The sequence below is a fragment of the Agelaius phoeniceus genome, chromosome Z, assembly GCF_051311805.1.
Source record: "Agelaius phoeniceus isolate bAgePho1 chromosome Z, bAgePho1.hap1, whole genome shotgun sequence".
NCBI classification, from domain to species: domain Eukaryota; kingdom Metazoa; phylum Chordata; class Aves; order Passeriformes; family Icteridae; genus Agelaius; species Agelaius phoeniceus.
Window position 1 is genome coordinate 86,564,236 of NC_135303.1, and position 19,029 is coordinate 86,583,264.

Genomic DNA, 19,029 nt, shown 5'->3' on the forward strand with positions numbered 1-19,029 from the left:
ACTGGGCTTGAGCACAAAATAACGAGGAAAGTTTCCTGCCCCTGTAATTATGTTTGGACTTGAGTGTTTCCCTGTATTTGATTCCTCACACATTATTGCTTTCTTAGCCACATTCCTGACGGCTTCTCGTGTTGGCTGCAGTTTCTGTACAAAATAAAGGCCCATTCACCACTGTGCTAAAAAGCTCTGATTTTTCCACAGGAAAGTTGATGGTTAAATAGGGAGAAGAGGAAAAGCTGGGCATCTGTGGCTTTGCAGAGAAGGCGGGGGAACAAATCAAGGAAAGAGGTCCCTTTCAGTCCTGCAAATTCAGCTCTGCATCAAGGCCTGGTGAGTCAAGGAGCCCAGGGAATTTTTACTACTCACTTAACAAAAACCAGATGCCACGAGCTGCACATGTCTGTTAGCAGTCCTCACCTCAGATGGTACAGGCTGGGACTGCTTTCATCCAGGCCGTCTTGTGGAGTAATCCTAGAGTGATACAGGATGTTACTGACAGTGAAAAGGCAGCAAGGGCTGTTTCCTGTGTGGCTTGGTAAGTCTGTGGTTCTGTGATGGGAATTGGCTCTGTACTAGGAGCCTCATGTCTTTTCTTGACAGCTTTCAGGGGGACTGGGCTGCAAAGGCTCTCCCAAAGCTCTGGAAGGGTGAGATAACTTTGTAAGGACACAAAAGAATTTGGACCCAAATGTAGATTTCCATGGAAAGAGGCTTGGTCTTGTTCACAGTACCAGCTTCAGCTGGGTAAGTGCTGGAGCTCAGGAGAGCCTCAGACGTAGCTATAGGAGTTCAAACCCTTCTGCCTCCCAATTTTTCTGTCAAAGCACCTGCAGCCTCTGAATCAGCACAGGAGCACACATCACTTTACCCTCCTGCAAGAGCTTGGGAGGGAAGGAAATCTGAATGCAGCGTACCACACTCACACAAATGGGTAAGGCACTGCTCAGTCTATGCATTTAAGTGAAGCTGGAGAAGGGCAGATATGGTCCGGCATTTTAGCTGGTGATGAAAACAGCAGTGGCTTCACCAGGACACATTTAATTCCTTCTTCTTATGAAGCTCCTGAATATTTTACTCACCTATGCAAGCAATAAGGAAAATGAAAAAAAAACCACCCACGCTGTCTTGTGCTGAAAAGCAGGAAAAAAAAGTTGGGTTTGAAGAGAGGGTGGAAGGAAGGGGTGTGGTTACCCAGGAGGTGTGTCAGGCTTCGATGAACTTATTTATAAGCAAAGGCATCTGTGCTGGAGAAGAAACTTTGCTGAGGCTTTGTCAGCTGCTGCTGTTCCCCTGACACCACTTGAGAAGCACCTCTACTGCGATGGGGAGGCAAAAGGACATTCTTGCTACCATTGAGGAGCACCTGAGGATCAGAAACAAATTAGTGCGGCAAGCACTGGCTGAGTGCTTGGGGACACTGATCCTGGTGGTGAGTGGGGGCTGTAGTGTGGGATGCTCTCTAACCTGTGGGATTGGGGGAAATTGTCCTGGTGAAGGGGCTGTGTTGCTGCCAGGGTTTGCATTGGGAATGAGCCCAGCTCTGGTGGAACCTGCGGCAAGGGGTCTGGAGGACAGCCCCTGTGTGCAGGGAAAAAAATCATGCATATTGCTTAAGGGTGAATGTTGGGGTTTCTTGCAAAATGTGGGCTCTGAAGAGCTTGTTGGGTGTGTGGAAGCTTCTGTGTATCTGTGAAGTGCAGGGAACAAAACAGCTCTGTGTAAGCAGCAAGTGTTTTGCTAGACATCATGCAAAACTTCCTTTCTGTCCGCCTTAGGATATTTTCTTGGCTCTGAAACACTGCAAGTGTTATCACCGAGGAAGTGAAAGACATTTTTTTTTCTTTTCACTTAACTTTCCCCATGCATCCCATCATGAAGTAGTAGCCAGAAATTAAGTTATTGCAGTGTCCTTTTGCTGTCAGCCGCTGATTCCCCAGGGGCTTGTCAGTGGGGCTGCACGATACCATGGCAGCATCTGCTGACAGCCAGCTGGGACCTGGTGCTTGCTATCAGTCAGTGGCCAATGGAGATAAAACTCTTCTGCCTGTTCTAGTGCTCAGTTTCCAAAGGGGTGGAAAATAAGGGTTCAAACAGGATAAATGTGTGTCTAATGCCTGAGGTTGCAAATGTTTTGAGCAGCTGCAATTTGCTTTAAAGTTAAAGGCAGATATGAACAGCTAGGTGAGTTGTGTGTGAGCTGTGTAGAAAAACAGTGGCAGGGATATCTGGCTTAGAGCATCTGCATCTGAAAATGCAGGACTGCCCAGTTGGCCACAGGTTTGATGCATATACACTGAAGCAGAAATGAGTTGGAGTTTGCACAGTGAAAATCTGCAGGTAGAGGTTCCTCTGAGGTGATGTAAATCCAGAGCAATCCTCAAGGTTTCAGTGGAGTGACTGTGGGTTTACACCTCTTTGTAACTGGTGGCTGGACTGTCTGGAGAGAAATCTAAGGGTTGGAAGAGTTAAAGGCAGAGGAAGAATTGATGAAGCATCTGGGAAACAACACGAAAAGACTGACACAATTATATGTTTTCATAAATAAGATTTTTTTTTTGATGATGTAGAGAGGATTTCGGAATCTTCTATGGCAGCTTAGGGGACTCTGCTGAGACTGTGTAAAATGTTTCCACTCTTAAAAGAAAGCAGCTTTGTATGATGCAATGGCTTTATTGTCAGAGCGACCCAGCTTTGGTGATTTGCAAACAAGTCCTGTTGATTTTTCCAGGAAGGGTTGTTTGGAATTAAGGTGGGTAGAAGGTGATAGGAAAGTGATTAACAGTTAAAAGATTGCTGTCTATTAATCACTGATGTTGCTGCTGTTAGTCTCAGGATTGAAACAAGGTAAGTCTTGTAGTGGACTAATGCCTCCTGAGAGCAAAGCTAATATTGCTGAGAAACAAGAGAAGCCTTTAGCCATCTGGATCTGAGCTTTCAGAAGGTCTCATGATCCAAACCCCATTAGTCCATCCTCTGACTATAACAGTTGGCACAACAGTGACTACATTTCCTTACGCCTTGCCTCTCCAGGCAGCGAGGAATTGGGATCTGCTCAGAGCTTGAGTAAGGGTTTGGTCCAAAAACATTAGAAGCCTCCAAAATGGCAGTGGCAATGGGCACCCACCAGCCACACTGGAAACTGCATTGGCAGAAGTGGGCAGCACATACCTTGCCCTCAGGAGCATCAAACCTGCTCTGTTTCAGTGTGTGTGTGTGTCTAAGTTTACAGGCTGAGCCTTCACCATGTTCAGGAGTTCCTGAACTGGTTTTAGAGGCACATTCAACTCCATAACTCTGTCTTGTAGGACTTGCAAACTCACTTAGGATCTCCTGCTGCAGCTCTGCAGTGGACAGAGCACTGTGGGCTTTCTGTGACCATGTGGGAGAAGGTGGGGTGGGCGTGTGGGAGAAAAGGGAAAGTCCCAAACTCAGTGAATGCTCTTACATGGTCAGAAGTCCAAAACAGGCTACCCCAGAGGAAAATAGGTCCCAGGACTGTAAGCTTGCAATATCCAAGCCAGTCAATCCCTTTCCAGCTTCGTACTGTCTCAGTCTATTCCCGTGAAGAGAAACTTGCAGTTTTTTCTTTATTACCGCTCTGATTCCTTTTCATCTTTTTATTATATCACCTACATGAAATAGAAAGGGTCTTGAAGGTGAATTCCTTCCCCTTTCAGTTGGCCTGGACAATTGTTTGAATTGGATTTTCTCCCAGGACAGAAATTGTCATTTTGTACCTTGTAGAAGTCCCTGCTGCCCATCCTGCTAGCAGGTTGAGCTGTGTGTGTGCATTTAGATGCATTGTACCCCAGTAAATATCTGGTTTGGGCTTCACAGTAAAATGCCTGAAGAAAGACCTGAATCCATGAAAATTTTCTTCATGGGAGATGGAGTTGACTGAACACAAATATGTTTGAACAGAATATTATCAGGGATGGATTTAAGGTTAGATGTTGTTCACACTGAAATCAACTTCCTGGGCCCCAAGGGAGGTAGATGGTTTAAAGTTTGCAGCTTACTTTAAATTTCACTGTGTAATGTAAAACTTGTCCCTCTGTGGATATTGGCACTGCTTCAGCTTCTTCCCTCCTCCCTTCCACTTGCATAATGACTGCAGCTCTTTTAAACTCTTCTAGACAAAAGCTAGATTGAAGATCCCAACAGTCTTGCTACCTGCAAGAATGAACCTCATGCTTGATTTTATTTTCTCATTTTTTTAAAGAGATGGTGAGGTAGAATCATAGAGTGGTTTGAGCTGGAAAGGACTGTTAGAATAATGCCTCTTTTTTTTTTTTTAAGATAAGAAAAATAATCCAGCTAAGGCAGCCAAGCCCTGAAGAATGCCAAGGCGAGTTGCTGTCTACTTGCAAGCCACTTTTGCTGTGCAGAGCACCTTGCATAACTTTTATTTAATTTGTGGGTGGTGTCTCTATTGTTGCAAAAATAGTAATCCTGATTCTACATACATCTCCTTTGATACTTAAATTGGCATTTCCCCTCTTCAAAATTCACTTTCTGAGTAGCACTTTAAGCTTGAGCTTTATACCTGTGTTGGAAGCACCGCTTGCTGGCAATCGTTAAGCACTACAAACGCCAAAGGCATTTTCCCAGTCCCTTGCTGTTTGTGTTATTACTGTAGCAACCCACTAAAGCCAGATTTCCATGGTGGGTCTCCGTGCCTCTCTTAAAGCTCGGTCTGTTTGCCTTGCTCTGCTAGCTGTAAATACCAAAGCTGGCTCTGTTTGTCTTTTACATTTGCAGGAGAAGTAATGTGCTGATTATGACTGATTTCCGAGTGGGACTCACTGTGAATCACTGCTGTAGAGGCACAAAGAAAGAACAAAACAACTCCTAATTGCTTTTCAATTGGTGCTGCCTTGACTTTGTGGCTAGGGGTAGCTTTTTGGGGTATGACAGTGCTGTAGACCACAGAAAACAAAAATGGCAAAGTGGTTTGGATGACTAAAGCAAGGGGAGCTTCACCTTGTGAGATGACCACAGCAAGGGGAGCCCCACTTAGGTGCTGGCAACTTAAAGTTGCTGCTCATCCCACAACTGTCTGGGACAGCACAGTAGTTCCCACAGTTGCTGTTTGATTTGGGGTGGTTTGCTTAAACCCAGCTTGTCACATTTGGAAAATGTAATTTTTAAAAAAAAATTTTTTTTAAAGTTCTTTCCCTGGTTAATGCTTTGCTAGGCTGTAAAAGGGAGTGGAAATCCTTGCTGTAAGCATGTGGAGTGCTGCTGATTCTTCCTTGCAAAGGAAGGACCTGGTGGGTCCTTTGCTGCTGGGTATGGGGACATGGGAAGTGGCAGTGCTGCTGCTTTCCCTCAGCCCTTCCACCAGAAGGGGTTGAAGCTCTTCACTAACTGTCCAAAACTGTCCCTTTTTGCTGTCTCACTCCAGGAGCAGGACATTTCTCCTTCCTACAGACAGAACAGTTCAGGCACCAAGACTTTCCCTTGGTGGGAAAGCAGCTTTTCCCCAGGAGTGCCCAACCTTGTGCCCAACCAAGCCCCCTCCAGATGCACTGATCTTTCTAGTGGCTGAAACCTCTTGTAGGGGACATCAGAACAAGAGTTTTGCCTTCTGTGCATGTGTGAACAAGCTAAACCAGTGAATTTCCTCCCTAATGCCCAACTCCTCTGCTGAAGGTTGCTCAGGTTTCTTGAGCTGAGGGAGGCCCATGTCTCCAGCTTTGTGCAATGTTTTTTTTATAGCATGTGATGTATGTGGGGCGCAGTTTTGCTTAGAGTCTCTCATCTCTCCAGCCCTGCAGCCCTGCCTTGGCTCTGGTTCAGTGGGTGGTGCACAAAGAGCTGTAACATAACAGACCATCTGCTGCTGCCCTTCCTGCAGGGCTGCTTCTGTACAGGCTGCCTCCAGCTGTGCTGGACAGAAAACTGGGCTCTGGGGTCCAAGGTTTGTCCTTGCTTTGCAAATTGAGAATGATGACCAGCCTGGTTGTTTGAGAGATGCTTTGAGGAAAAGCTTAAAGCATAGTGCTGCTTGCCTTGTCTTTTTTTCTGATGGAGGCTATCCAGCCAGGTGAGCTGTGGAGTTCAAGATCTCTGCATGCTGCTCCTGCTCCCTGCCCTCTCCCTATGAAGAGAGGTACACTCTGTGTGTCCAAAACTTAAAATCATCTGTCAGTATCTCTGGGTCTCCTCCTTCAAAGCAGATTCATGGTGTGACTGCATCTTCTGGCATTTTCCCCATTAACCAGAGTACATCAAGGGCTGACCAGTCTTTCCCATCCACCAGGGTGATTAGGGTAGATTTACAGCAGGCTTCTTGCCTAATCCCTGGTTTATTTGCTGGCAGAAGAGCTGTAATTCAGGTAATTGCACTCCTCCTGGTCGATGCCAGCAAAGCTTTCCCACCTACATTTAGAGACCTGTCTGAAGTCGAAGAGCAAATGCACTCAGGCCTTTTGTGTTGCACATTAAGGTGTAAAAAAGTGCTGGCAAAGAAAGGAGGAGACAAGAAAGGAGAGAAACCTGGCTCTTGTGCAGAGGAGTTCTGAGCACCATGTATGAAGCTCACATATGAAGCAATTTCCCACAAGGTCTGCCTAAATAGGCTGCCTTTGGTAGCCTTGTTTCTTCATGAGCTATTGCAACCTTTTTAACCTCCATGGTTCTTTCCTACCAGCCCTTACTGTCTGCTGGGCTCCCATGTGTTCAGACATTGAGATGGGGTGTTTTTATCTTGAGTGATTGAGACAGGGTGTTTTTATCTTGAGGGACAATGCCAGCTGCTCAGTCTCCAAACATGCCCTGGACACAGGGAGCTCAAGGTTTCCCGAGTGTGAGGTATCCCCTGCAATGTGCTACCTTTTCCTATTATTTGCTGCTGCTTCTGGCTGGTGCCTCCTTTGTACAGGGGTGTTCTTTTCCCCTCTGGAGTCTGGCTGCCCTGCCACTCCTGAGCCCATTCCTGCAGAGTAAGGATTTAGCCCTTTTTCACAGTGCAAGGAGCTGAATCACCCCATGAGCAGTAAGAAGTCTCCCTGTTAGATTTGCTAGAGTCAGTAAGACGAAATTAGGGAGCAGGCTTCCATTAACCTGGTTAATGGCTGCATTGACTTCAATTCCTTGGAGAGCAGGTTTAACACATCAGAGTGATGCTTTATTGCAAGTATTTTATTAGCATTTTAAAACCACTTTTGAACTTGGCTAGTATCGTGGGTGTATAACAGTTGACTGCTGCACCTACTGTCATGGGAGGTGCTAACCTGGGTTTCTGTTGACTGGATATTCTTCCAGAAGTGGTTTTTTTACACAAAAAAGGAGCCAAAATACACCCCCCCCCCCAACAAAACCATAGCCAAACAAATGAAAAAGCAAAACAAAATCCAAACAAATGCAAATGAAAAACAAAACCACAAAACAAAATGCTGTGGGAGGCAGGTTATTAAAATCAAAAGAATGGGGTGTGATCTCCCCTTAGGTGTGCACCACTGTCCCTGACTACAGAGATACAATATTGTCTAAGAACTCTTAAATACATTGCATGAACTAAAAAGACTGGGAAAAAAGTTGAATTACTTTTATTTGACCTTCCTTGCCTTTCAACCCAAGCTGGATGCTCCTGAACAGCTCTCTGTGAGCAGTGGGCAAACAAAACCTATAAAATGAAAGCTGAGGTTCTCTGGTCTCATCTGACCTGGGAAAAGGAATTGGAAGGAAAACTAGCAAAGAGCAGAAGTGAAAGTGGTGTGATTAAAAATGGTATTAGCTATTACCACCACAAAACTCTGTAGTGTCAAGGTATACTTGCCACAAAAGTCTGGGTGAGCATGGCTTGAACTGGTTCCCTAAAGTCAAATGCCATGGAGGGATGTCATGCATGACACTGTGTTTTTGTGTTTAGTGGACTCCACTGGTGCAGAATGGAATTGAACACACATATATATCAAAGTTCAAACCTGTCCCTAAGTATCACTGCGCTCCTTTTATCTGCTGAGGGTTAAGTTTTCTACTGTTTTGCTGAATTAAGCCAAATAGTGCTCATGGCTCATCTGATAAACAGTTGTAATGGTCCTGTGGAGTGGCTTCGGGGTGTTTTTGCATGGCCCATAGACTCCCTTCTGAGGAAAAGCTGGAGAGCTACTGCCAGGTGTAGGATGGAGGAGAGGAGGATGGGGAATGACTCCTGAGATAACCTCTTGAGAAATGGCAGACCTGGCATTCCTCCAGCTCGAGGGAAGACCTTTGCGGGTGATCAGGGAGGTGGAGGTGGGAAAATTTTACTCTGTGGTTTCTGCAACCAAAAGGTATGTGTATAACCATACACCAACCACCTGCAGAACTGCCAGCTCTTGCAGAGTGAATAACACAAATACCTTCATCACTCTGTCCCCTGCCTGGTCAGACTAATGTGCTGCGTGGCCTTTGAGAGGCAAACACCATGGCCACGTACTCTCTGAAATCTCTCCAAAGCTTGGTAGGGCTTGTTTGGGGAAAGGGAGAAACAGGATTCACCCTGGTCATTAGCCTGTATTTATTTGCTCAGTTGGAGCTGTGCTTCCCTTGGTGATTTGGGCATAGCTGTTTCTGTTTGCTGGCAAAAACCAAATATTTTCTGCCTTTGTCTTGGAGTCTCCTCTGCCATGGTTTCCCATCTGGTTTCCCATTGTAGGGGCTGTTCTGACTGCACCCAGTAGAGAGCAGTGCTGGCTATCCCTCCCTCACCAACGAGTTCAACAGGTTCCTTTATTCTTTTTACACAAGGCCCTTGTGTTTGGGCACCTGGTTCCTTGTCAAGAGGCACCTATTTACAGAGTATCCACCTCATGAATCAGCCTGCAGCCTACCTGGCTGCTCCTTTCCAAGCAAGCTGAGTGCACCTTTTGCTTTGTTACCAATTCCTCAGTTGTCAAGGGTATGAGAGGGGATGAGTTACATGTGTTTTGTCTTTGCCTCTGATTTGGAGCATGTGTTGCTCAATGGGCATGTCCAGTGTTGGCTAAAGAATAGACAACAGCAAACCTGGCCACCTCGGTGCCTGTTTGGTGGCTTATCCTGTAGGAGTTGATACCACCTGTGGCAGTTGAGTAATTCTGGGATGATGGAGTTACGGAAGTAGACAGTCTCTGTGGGGGCGTAGTTGTGGGTATGTGGTCAGAAGAAATAACTCAAGCTTTGATCCCTAGATTTGAGCATCTCATGAGCAGGCTGTAATCTCTGTCCTAGTTTAAGGATCCTCTCAGTACCTGCCAACGTGGTAATTCCAATGATAATACACCAAGGGTCAGTTCAGGTGGAGCCAGTGGGAGATACAAGCATACAGATGATCAGGTTTAGAGCTCTTTAAATTACATGTTGCATAGTGGAAAGACTTGCCAAGACAGAAAGCCTGCAGCTGGATGACTGATGAACTGAATTGCCAAGAGAAACTGGTTTGAGTTGTTAAGGGTGAGCATAGGAATGAGGGCTTTTAGGTGCAGTTGGGAAGAGAAGGATTATCCAGTTGGAATGAACATCTTTAAGTAAGACCTTTCTTAGCTACTAGGAAACAGTTTTATCATCCAAAATAAACAGCTTTTGTCTGCCAGAGTGTTTGGTTTGCTGCACCCCTGATCTTGGACAGAAGGCCAAGACTGGCTGTGCTGGTGGACTCTCTTGAATATGGACTTTTCTTGATGGAATCTGGAAAGAGAACTCCATGAATGTCAGGCTGAATGTGGCCTTCTTCAGTCACAACTGTATTTTCAGGTATTAACAGAATTGTTCCCTACCAATCTATGTGCTACTGTGTCAAACAATTATTAGTCTTTTTAACACAATGGTACTCAGATCCCTCATCAGCATAGTTGTACTGTGAATATCTCAGATCAGGATGATATCTGGCTCATCCTTCTCATCTGGCATCTTAAAATTAGATGTTTGGACAAAGAATTACAGACTCCTGTACATATATCTTGCTTTTAATTTTAGCCCTGTTTTCAGTCCATCCTGCCAGGAGATAGATTTTCTGTGTCCTTTTTTCTTCCCTCCCATCTCTAGAGATAATACATAGATACTTTGACCAAAGATAGAAGCTGTGAAGGCTTTGAGTCATGAGTGGACTGTGAAGTCCCATGAGGGTGTAAGGAGAGCAATTGCAGGCATTGGTCAGCAGCTGGCCCTGATGTGAAACAGAGAGGGTAATTTCAATCTCTTTTTCTCCTCCTAGCTCTTTGGCTGTGGCTCTGTTGCACAGATCATTCTCAGCAGAGGGACCCATGGAGGTTTTCTGACTGTCAACCTGGCCTTCGGCTTCGCTGTGACACTCGGCATTTTGATCGCAGGACAGGTCTCAGGTATGTCTGGCTCCACGTGGGCAGCTCCACAAGTTTCACTTGTGTCAGTTGTTGTGTAGGCTTACTTTTCCTGTGTGGCACTGGTATGGAAGCTAGTGCCCCTTGGTACAACTCTTGGACCTACATTCTGCCCATTAAAGTACACTAACCACCAACCTCTCTGCAGGTGGACACCTGAACCCGGCTGTCACTTTTGCCATGTGCTTACTGGCCCGGGAGCCCTGGATCAAGCTACCAATTTATGCCCTTGCACAAACCCTGGGGTCTTTCCTTGGAGCTGGCATTGTCTTTGGGCTGTACTATGGTAAGTGTGGAAGCCTTGTGTCTTTTTTGAGGTGAGACTACTGTGTTTGTGACTCACTGCAGGTCTTCTGTGCAAGAGAACTTGCAGCGCAGTATTCCAAGAAACCTCCTTACTGTGTTTGTGGAATGGCTTTCCCATTCTCATGATGATGGGTTCAAGCCTCCTCAAAGCAATCTGAAGGCCAACCAGCACTGTTGAAGTGCAAGTCTTTGCCCTTGAGTAATGAACACTGGACCTCTGGAAGGGCTCTTTTGTATCTACTAGTCTTCAGAAAAGTAGAAGACCACTAGCAATCATTAAGGTTTTACATCTGTTCACTGTTCCAGAAGCATTTTCTCATTCTTGGCTTAAAAATGAAGTCTTCACTGTGACGTCAAATGTGTTGTCTTGTGTTAGCTTCCAGATAATGTGACTTCTAGCAGATTTTGCTGCTTTTATCAGAGTGATTCCATACCTTGGAAAGCACCTTACAAATCCAGTTCCTCATGCCACTATTTCTCCTGTGTGCTTTTCATCATCATAGGGAGATCTTCAGTGGGCAAGAACTGAAGTTTTATGCTGGGCCTTGCTGTACCTCTAATATCAAGTGTGACATTTGGAATGAGACTTTGCCTCCCAGTTGTTTCTGGCAAGAGGAGTGATGCTCCCTGTAGCTGAGTGGAGCATCTGGGTCACTGTTATTTCCAGCTGGAGGAGGAAGCTCCCAGCCCAGCACTGGCTGGAACTACTTTTCACTTTAGGAAGAAGCAAGGAGACCTACCTTCCTCTCATTAAACATCAGGGCAACAGTTCAACACCAATTACTTTTTCAGTTCATGGGTTGAGGTCTCCTCTTCAGAAGGGATTTAACCTCATTTTAGCTACCTAACCCATGGAAAAGCTACATTCAGAGACGTCTGGTTTTGTTTCCACTCACCATGAAGGAAAGATAGACTGCCCTAAGTTAGTTATCCAGCTTCTACACAGTGGTAGGCAAGGCACTGGTGGCCCTAAAGACAGCCTTGGGAGTTGTAACTTAGAAAAGTGAAAAAAAAAGCCCAAATCCTGTTTGCTGATCCATATCACTATGTCATGTTTTCACACCAAGACTGATACCACAGGGGTTTGGTTACCTTTGGGAGAGAGTTGGAGTCACCTTAGTGTTTGCTTCTTGACTCTCTTTCTTGATGCCTATCAAATAATTGTTAGGAACAGGGACTAATGCCATCTGCCTCTGAGCCTGACTGGTTAAAATGCTGTGGTGGATGATGCCATTAGTTTTCCAAATAAGTGTTTGCTCTACAGCAAATGATTTTTTTTTTTTCTCCTTCCCTACCTCTAGATGCAATCTGGGCTTTTGACAGTAACCGGCTCACTGTTACAGGACAGAATGCCACTGCTGGTATTTTTGCCACCTACCCATCAGAGCATCTGAATGTTGTGAATGGCTTCTTTGACCAGGTGAGAGGGTGTTGGGAGGATGAAAGTGCATTTGAAGAGAAATCTTTTAGGTGGGTCTGGGCCTCACCTTTAGTTAGAAAATGAATTGCAATTCAAACATAAGATATCCAGAAAGGTTTTTTTGGAGTTGACACAGGTATCTCACTAGCCCATAGGAAGACCAGGGCCAGAAAGGACCTTACAGCCAGAAGGCTTGTGCCAAGGCATTAACAAGTGTTACAACACTGGTCAGGACACCAGAGAAAAGAATGCAATTTGTCAGAGTCCCTGAAGAGCCATAGTGTGAGGAATGATAGCTCTTCCTCACTCTCACTCTGGTACTGTGCTTGTGGCACGATCCAGAGGTCAGCTGGGTATGGGGTGGGGGTTGCTGTTGAATGTGACTGTCTTCTAAACTTGCCAGCAACCACAAAAGGGACAGCTTCTACCCAGCCAGGGCATGTGGGAAGGAGGTTTAGGAAGATGTTTCCAGCTTTTCTAGCTATAGTCTAAACAGCTATCCGTAACACTTCTGGGGGTAGGGAGAAAGGTTTGATTGAGGTTCTGGGTTGCCATAATCTCAAGAGAGGTGCACGCTCCACTCTCTTATTCCTATGGCTGCTGTGGTCTGATAGTGTCATGGATGACTTGGTGCACCTCTTCCTTTTAAGAGAATTACATCCCATAGGAGTTAAATAACTTGGTTAGAAGACTAATCTGGATTAAATTCTTGTTTCCCTTCCCCATCTCTCTCCAGTTCATTGGCACTGCCTCCCTGATTGTTTGTGTCTTGGCGATTGTTGATCCCTACAACAACCCCGTCCCCACTGGGCTGGAGGCCTTCACAGTTGGTTTTGTTGTCCTCGTTATTGGAACCTCCATGGGCTTCAACTCTGGCTATGCTGTCAACCCTGCCAGGGACTTTGGGCCTCGTCTCTTCACAGCCATTGCTGGCTGGGGCATGGAAGTGTTCCGGTAAGTGCTTGACAACAAAAACCTTGAGCATCAAGGAGAAATAAATTATGAATCCAAATAGATGGTAGCTCTGGCACTATAAAGAGTCTTTGCAGCACTTATAAAGAGTCTTGGCAAGGTATCTTTCGATTGTCTAAATGATGCTAAAAGACACTGTCTGCTTTTTGGCTTCTTAAGAAATTGTGGAAGCTGGGCAGCTTCCAGTGGTGACAGCAAATGACATTGCTATCAAAGAGGATATCTAGGAGCAAATGGCATTGCTATCAAAGAGGAAATCTCAGAGGAAATCTGAGAATTTCAGTTGCACCTTGAACATGAGCACATCATGATTTTTGAATGGTAGAAAATGAGAAGTGTTTGTTATTTTTGGAGACAATTAAGAGAGCCATGTTATCAAGGGTTGCTTTCCTGCAAACAGCGGGAGGGAACCGAAGGTGCCTAGTGTAGGCACAACAAATGCTTCTCTCCTTTCCTGGTGGAGAGACAGTCTTGGAAGTCCTGAAAGTAGTTCTGAATTGCTTGTCACTGGGACTTAAAGTGTTTGTTTGTGTGTGTGTGGCAACGTTTGCCTTGGAAGCTCTGCAGGCGTGCAGGTGCTGCTGTCCTGTGCAAGTGGGTGGTGATGGCTGCAGAGGGTCAGGTCCTGCATGGCTCCAGATCCAGGTGCAAATATCCTAATGCTTAGGCTGCACTTCTTACCTAGTGCACTTTCTTTTTGTTTTCCAGGGTTGGTAAGCCGTCCCACTGGTGGTGGGTTCCAGTTGTGGCTCCTTTCCTTGGGGCAGTTGCGGGAGTGATTGTCTATCAGCTGACGATCGGATGTCACGACGAGCCTTCTCCCCCTGCCTCCGAGCAGGAAACAGTCAAGCTGGCTAACGTGAAGCACAAGGAGAGGGTCTGAGGAAGCTGCCACCCAGATCTGGCAGGTACTCATTACTCAGGACTGCAGCTGGCAAAAAGGAGAAGTTAAGAAGAGCTTCAAGAACAACAGGAAGAGTTTTTCACCTGTCCAGTCTTTTTTTTGTTTGTTTTTTGTATATCCCTGACATATTTGCTTTTGACATTTCCCTGTGAGCCTTCCTCCAAATGCAGTATCATGTAATCTTTTCCTAATAGAGGGGATTGAGGACTGTAGGAGTCAGGAGAGAAGTGGGCATTGTTGTCCAACACAAATTGGGTGTTCAGGAATTTGAAGCTCTTTTGAGCTATGTTGCTGACATTGTCTGTGGCCTTGGCAAACTGCTTCTCTTCAAACCTGCATTCCAATCTGTAGAATGGGGATCATGCAAAACATAAATTGTTTTGCTGGCATGGATTGGAACCTCCTGCATCCTGGAGGAAATTTGCCTGTGATTCTGTGGATCAAATTCTGCTTGATGTTGCTCTAAAATCAGTACCTTGACACCAGGAATTAACTAGTCTAGAGGATTTTTATTAGCCAGACTTTCATATCTCTTATGAATTCCTAGATACTGATCCATAATGTCAGTGCAGAGTGTAAGAATGCATTGGATTTTCATTTAATAGTAAGACAAAATGTTTACAAACAAGCACATCCTGGTGTTACAATAAAAAATTTTAGTATTGCCATCTCATAGAAGATCACATATAGGAAATCCTTAGTCTAACCAGGGCTAATCTGGACAGAAAGCTTGGCTCCCAGAAGCAGCTTTTCTAATTAATCAGCTTTGTATATAAACTGCAAGCAGCTAATAGCCAAGATCCAGTGGAAACACAGTGTTGCTTAAGTTGCGTGTGTTGACGTAAATTTTACAGTGGTGTTGTTGGGGGTTTATTTTTGTTGTTTTAGCAGATTTATATATAAATATACTCCTTAAAGCTGTTAGTAAATACCAAGGTTGGGATGAGTTCATATAGAGATGTACAGGAACTGCCGATTCTCTGTCAGCTTTGAGATATTTTTGGGTTTTGCTGGGATGGTCTTGGATTATGGAATGGGAGTTTGTAGAGCACCTCCTTTTCTACCTTGCAGAATACCTGGGGTATCCCTGGTACTCATGGCTGAGGGACTGAGGTCAGGCACCTCCTGTACTAGCAGTACTGGCATCTCAGGGGATCTCTGGCTCTCCCAACGCCATATTATTACAAAGTATTTGAAAAAAAGCATTATTGGTTGTGAAAGAATTTGTAAGTCCCATGCATTAGAGAAACTTGTTCAAAGCCTATTTCTTTAATGTGTGAATTAATTAAAAAATGTATCTTTGTACACATTTCCAGTCACTAAAAGGATGTATTCTTTTTTTTTTCCTTTTTAAAAAAATAAAATGTCAATACCCACATTGAAAAATGCTAGTGTTGGTTGTATTTTTAACTAGCTGTCAGCAAACTTCACCATGAAAAGGAAGTCATCTATAGCAATAGCTTCCTCAAACCCTTTTCCTCTTCAGCCTGAGCAAAGGGGAATTAACCCTTTCAGGCAGTACATCTACATGCTCCACTTGTGTTTTATGCCTTTACCTTTTGGAGTGTGATTTTGAGGCATGTGGAGAAGACGGAGTAGCTGTGTAGCTGTGCTCAGTATAGCGACCAAGGTATGGGCTGGGGGTGGGATTGTCCTGCTGTCAGGCATCTTATTCTTAAGGCAAAAAAACACTGGGTAAGTATTTGTCCCTCACCCTTTGTACAATTTAAATTCCCTTACTCTTCTTTCATGTAACATAGCTCTGAATGCAGAATCCTACTCTGCCTTCCTCTACTGTCCAGCCCCATCTAGCATATTACACAAATCAGCTTTCTTTTTCTGTATCTGTGCCAGGCAAGGAAAAGTACAACAGACCTGAACACAATGCTCACAGAATTAGACAAGCAACTGACCTATAAATAAAATTCTTGTTGCTCTTTGGCTGGTGTGTGTACTGCTGTATTTTTCCTGTATTAATTGTGCTGCCTTAAAATAACTCCTCACTTCCCACATGATGCCATACTGAAGAATTCAGTGAGGTCTGGATGAATGTGGTTTCCGACAATTCACCAGCTAGGAATCAGATGGCTTTTGGAAAGAAATTTCCCAGGTTTGTTTGATTTACTCTATGTGCGGACAGCATGTTGTTTTTTTCATTTCTAACATGGAAATTTATCCCTCAAACTCTATGTAGCAGCTGTGTATATTGGTGTGATCAACTAACATAGCTGCAGAATTCGATTCTCATTTCCCTTCAGGACTGTCTCTTTCTCTACTCTTCCACCACTTTGTATCTTCAACTATCTTGAACAATACATGAAAGTTCTGGCTGCAGATCTTTTGATTCAAGGCATAGTGTGGGTTCTGGTCTGTTTGGTTTTTTCCCTTTGTGATTTTTGTTTTTGTTGTTACATTACTTACCAGATTCCTCTTGCTTTTGCCTGGCATGTAGTAATCAACTTTTACTATGTCCCTGCCTTACTCATGCGTCAATGATGCATTATTGCCTTTATTAAAATGGCAATAAAATATCATATCAGTTTCAGGTTAAATTTTCTGTTTTAACCACTGTTTTAAGCTTTGGCTTTGCTGTTGGAGAAGCACCAAGCCCTGCTGAGTAGATCTATCAACATGAGAAAAGGGGCAGGCATTTCCTGCCCTCAGTGGATGGGGAGCTATGGAGAACACAGCCCCCAGAAGGGTCTGGTCCATAGGAGACATGATCCTGTCTTTGCTAGCCATGTAAGGAGGGCAGTGCACAGCACACCTTGATACACCAGATTTCAAGAGCTCCAGAAGTATTATTAAACTGTGGGGAAGGAAAGGTGTTTTCCCTGGCAGCAAACACCCTTAAACTGCTGCAAGTTGTGGTTCTGCTTGTTTTCAGTTTAGCTGCCTTGAGAGAGCTTATGGGTGTTATTCACCTGGCAGACCCATGCAAATCCAAACATTTTTCCTTTTTTTTTTTTCCCCCCCATCCATACCTAAATTTCAAAGGCAATGAATCACACTGTAGTGCCTCACTGGAGAGGCAAGACTCATCTGGCAAACTAAAGTAATCTGGGTTTTAGGTCAGATTAACTCCAGCTGTCAAACCATTGAAATATGCTTTGTAGGAAGAAATAAATCTACAATTTAAACTATTCATGCTTGACAGGGAGAGTAATTTGTTGTTGGAACAAAATGCTAAAAGGTGTTTTGGATTCTTATTGTGTGAGGTTTTCAAATTAAGACTGGCTGTCTTGCAAAAAGTTCTTTCAGTTAAACTGCAAACTGCAAGTCTCACTGGAGGAAATTCCCAGACCTCTCCATTACAGGAGGTCAAGTTGACAGGATTTGTCCCTTCTGATCTTAAAACTTATGAAATTTAAAATGCAAGATAAAAGTGGCCATATATTCAATTCCTCTAGGTCTGGTCTAGGATTATTGCTGCAGGTGCTTTGACATTTTTGGTATATCTTGGGAAGCTCTCCCATGTCTGTTTGCTCTATTCCATCTGTAAAATGGCAGCAGCAGTGCTGATTTCTTTCAAACCCTGCTCTGTTTCACCTTGTGGGAGCATGAACAAAGGCTGCTTGGCATTGCAGTGTGGATGGGAGAATAGCACAGTCTCCCTTTCTGCAGCCCTTTCATCTCAAACTGAGTTTCAGCTCTCCATTTGGCAGTGGTGCCTGCTGGGGATGCAGGAGCTGGTTGCATTTGCTGAGCAGCTCCAGGCAGGTCTGGTGGGGCTGTACCAGGGCAGGTTTCCACATGTACTCAAAGCAGATGAGCATTGACAGATCATCTGCTTACTGTTTTTCCTCCTACCCATCACCTACACCTTGGTGAAGAAAATAAGTAAATGGGAGGAAGACAACAAGGAGAATGTGCTCTCAGGCTAAAGATTCCTAAAACTATAAGAGGATTTCTGAAACTATATGAAATATGCTGCCTGAGATGGTGGTTTTGTTGGTTGCAAGATCACTGATTGCCTTAGCCCTTTTCAGGGAATTTGCCCAGTTCCCATTTACTCCAGCTCCTGCTTTCCCTCCTCTCCAGGATATCCACTTGCATTCTATTAATTTCTGCTGCTGGCCAGGACCCAGCTTAATAAAACCTTTTGGGATCTGAGAAACTTTGTCTAAAATGTCCGTCACTCCTCTACACTTTGTCTCAAATGAAAGTGTCTTTGGCTTCTTTTTCTTGCTTGCATAAAATATTTCACTTAAAGCACAGACACATCTGGATCTCAGTCCATGAGTATGGCCGGGCTAGCTGGCTCACAGGATGGCTCTGCGACCCCTGGCTTTGCAGCTGGTGGCATAAGAGGGAACAAACTCCCTTTGAATGAAGGTAACCACGCTGGCCCAGGGCCTGGACTTTGGGATGAGACCTTCTTCCTGCCTCCAGGACAGCTAAGAATATCTTGCCTGCTGCCCCTGCTTGCCCAGCAGCCAGTGCCATGCATTTCCACAACAGTTGCTTGGATATTGGGATATAACTTGGTCCCTCTCTGTGTTACTCTTGGTGAGGGCCAAAAATCTGCAATATGTGTATAGATGTGAGACTCAAGTATAACTCATTAGACATTAGAACTTTCAGGGTGCTCCCATTTAAACACCTTCACGAGAGAAAAATTGTCCCTGAGTCCTGTGGCATTCATCACATATATTGAGTATGTAATGCCTAAGAAAGGGGTGGAATAGAGATAGTTTGGGCTCTGGTCAGGTCTTGTCCTAAAAACCCTTTTGCTCCTTGAAAAGACCCTGAAACAGCTATACATCTGTGAACAGGATCTACTCTCATCTAATTTGGGACATTCGGCATTTACCCACTTCTCAGTGTCTGAACACCACTACCTCTTTAAATTCATCACTGTCCCTGGTGGAAACATGAGATAAGAGAGCCTCCTCTATCTCTGAGCAACAGAGGCCACAGAGTGACACATTGCCAGAGTTCTCTCTGTGTCTGTTTGTCTCACAGCACTCCAAGTGCTGAGCAGACATCAGACACTGCAGCCCAGCCCTGCGCTTACCCTGATGAACAGCTGAGCTTAATAAACAGGCCACTGGGATGAACATTCCTGATACTGGGATGATAGTTGTCCTTCCAGACAGAGG

At 44.7% G+C, this 19,029-nt stretch overlaps 1 protein-coding gene across 1 annotated transcript; it reads left to right on the forward strand.

The window, feature by feature from the left end:
• Nucleotides 1-1,237: 1,237 nt before the first annotated feature.
• AQP3 (aquaporin 3 (Gill blood group)) lies at nucleotides 1,238-15,313 on the forward strand. The gene is made up of 6 exons (XM_054652861.2): nucleotides 1,238-1,429; nucleotides 10,181-10,307; nucleotides 10,474-10,611; nucleotides 11,933-12,051; nucleotides 12,788-13,005; nucleotides 13,732-15,313. The coding sequence occupies exons 1-6, from the start codon at nucleotides 1,322-1,324 to the stop codon at nucleotides 13,904-13,906; spliced, it is 885 nt and encodes a 294-aa protein (XP_054508836.1). The 5' UTR covers nucleotides 1,238-1,321; the 3' UTR covers nucleotides 13,907-15,313.
• The last annotated feature ends 3,716 nt before the right edge of the window (nucleotides 15,314-19,029 follow it).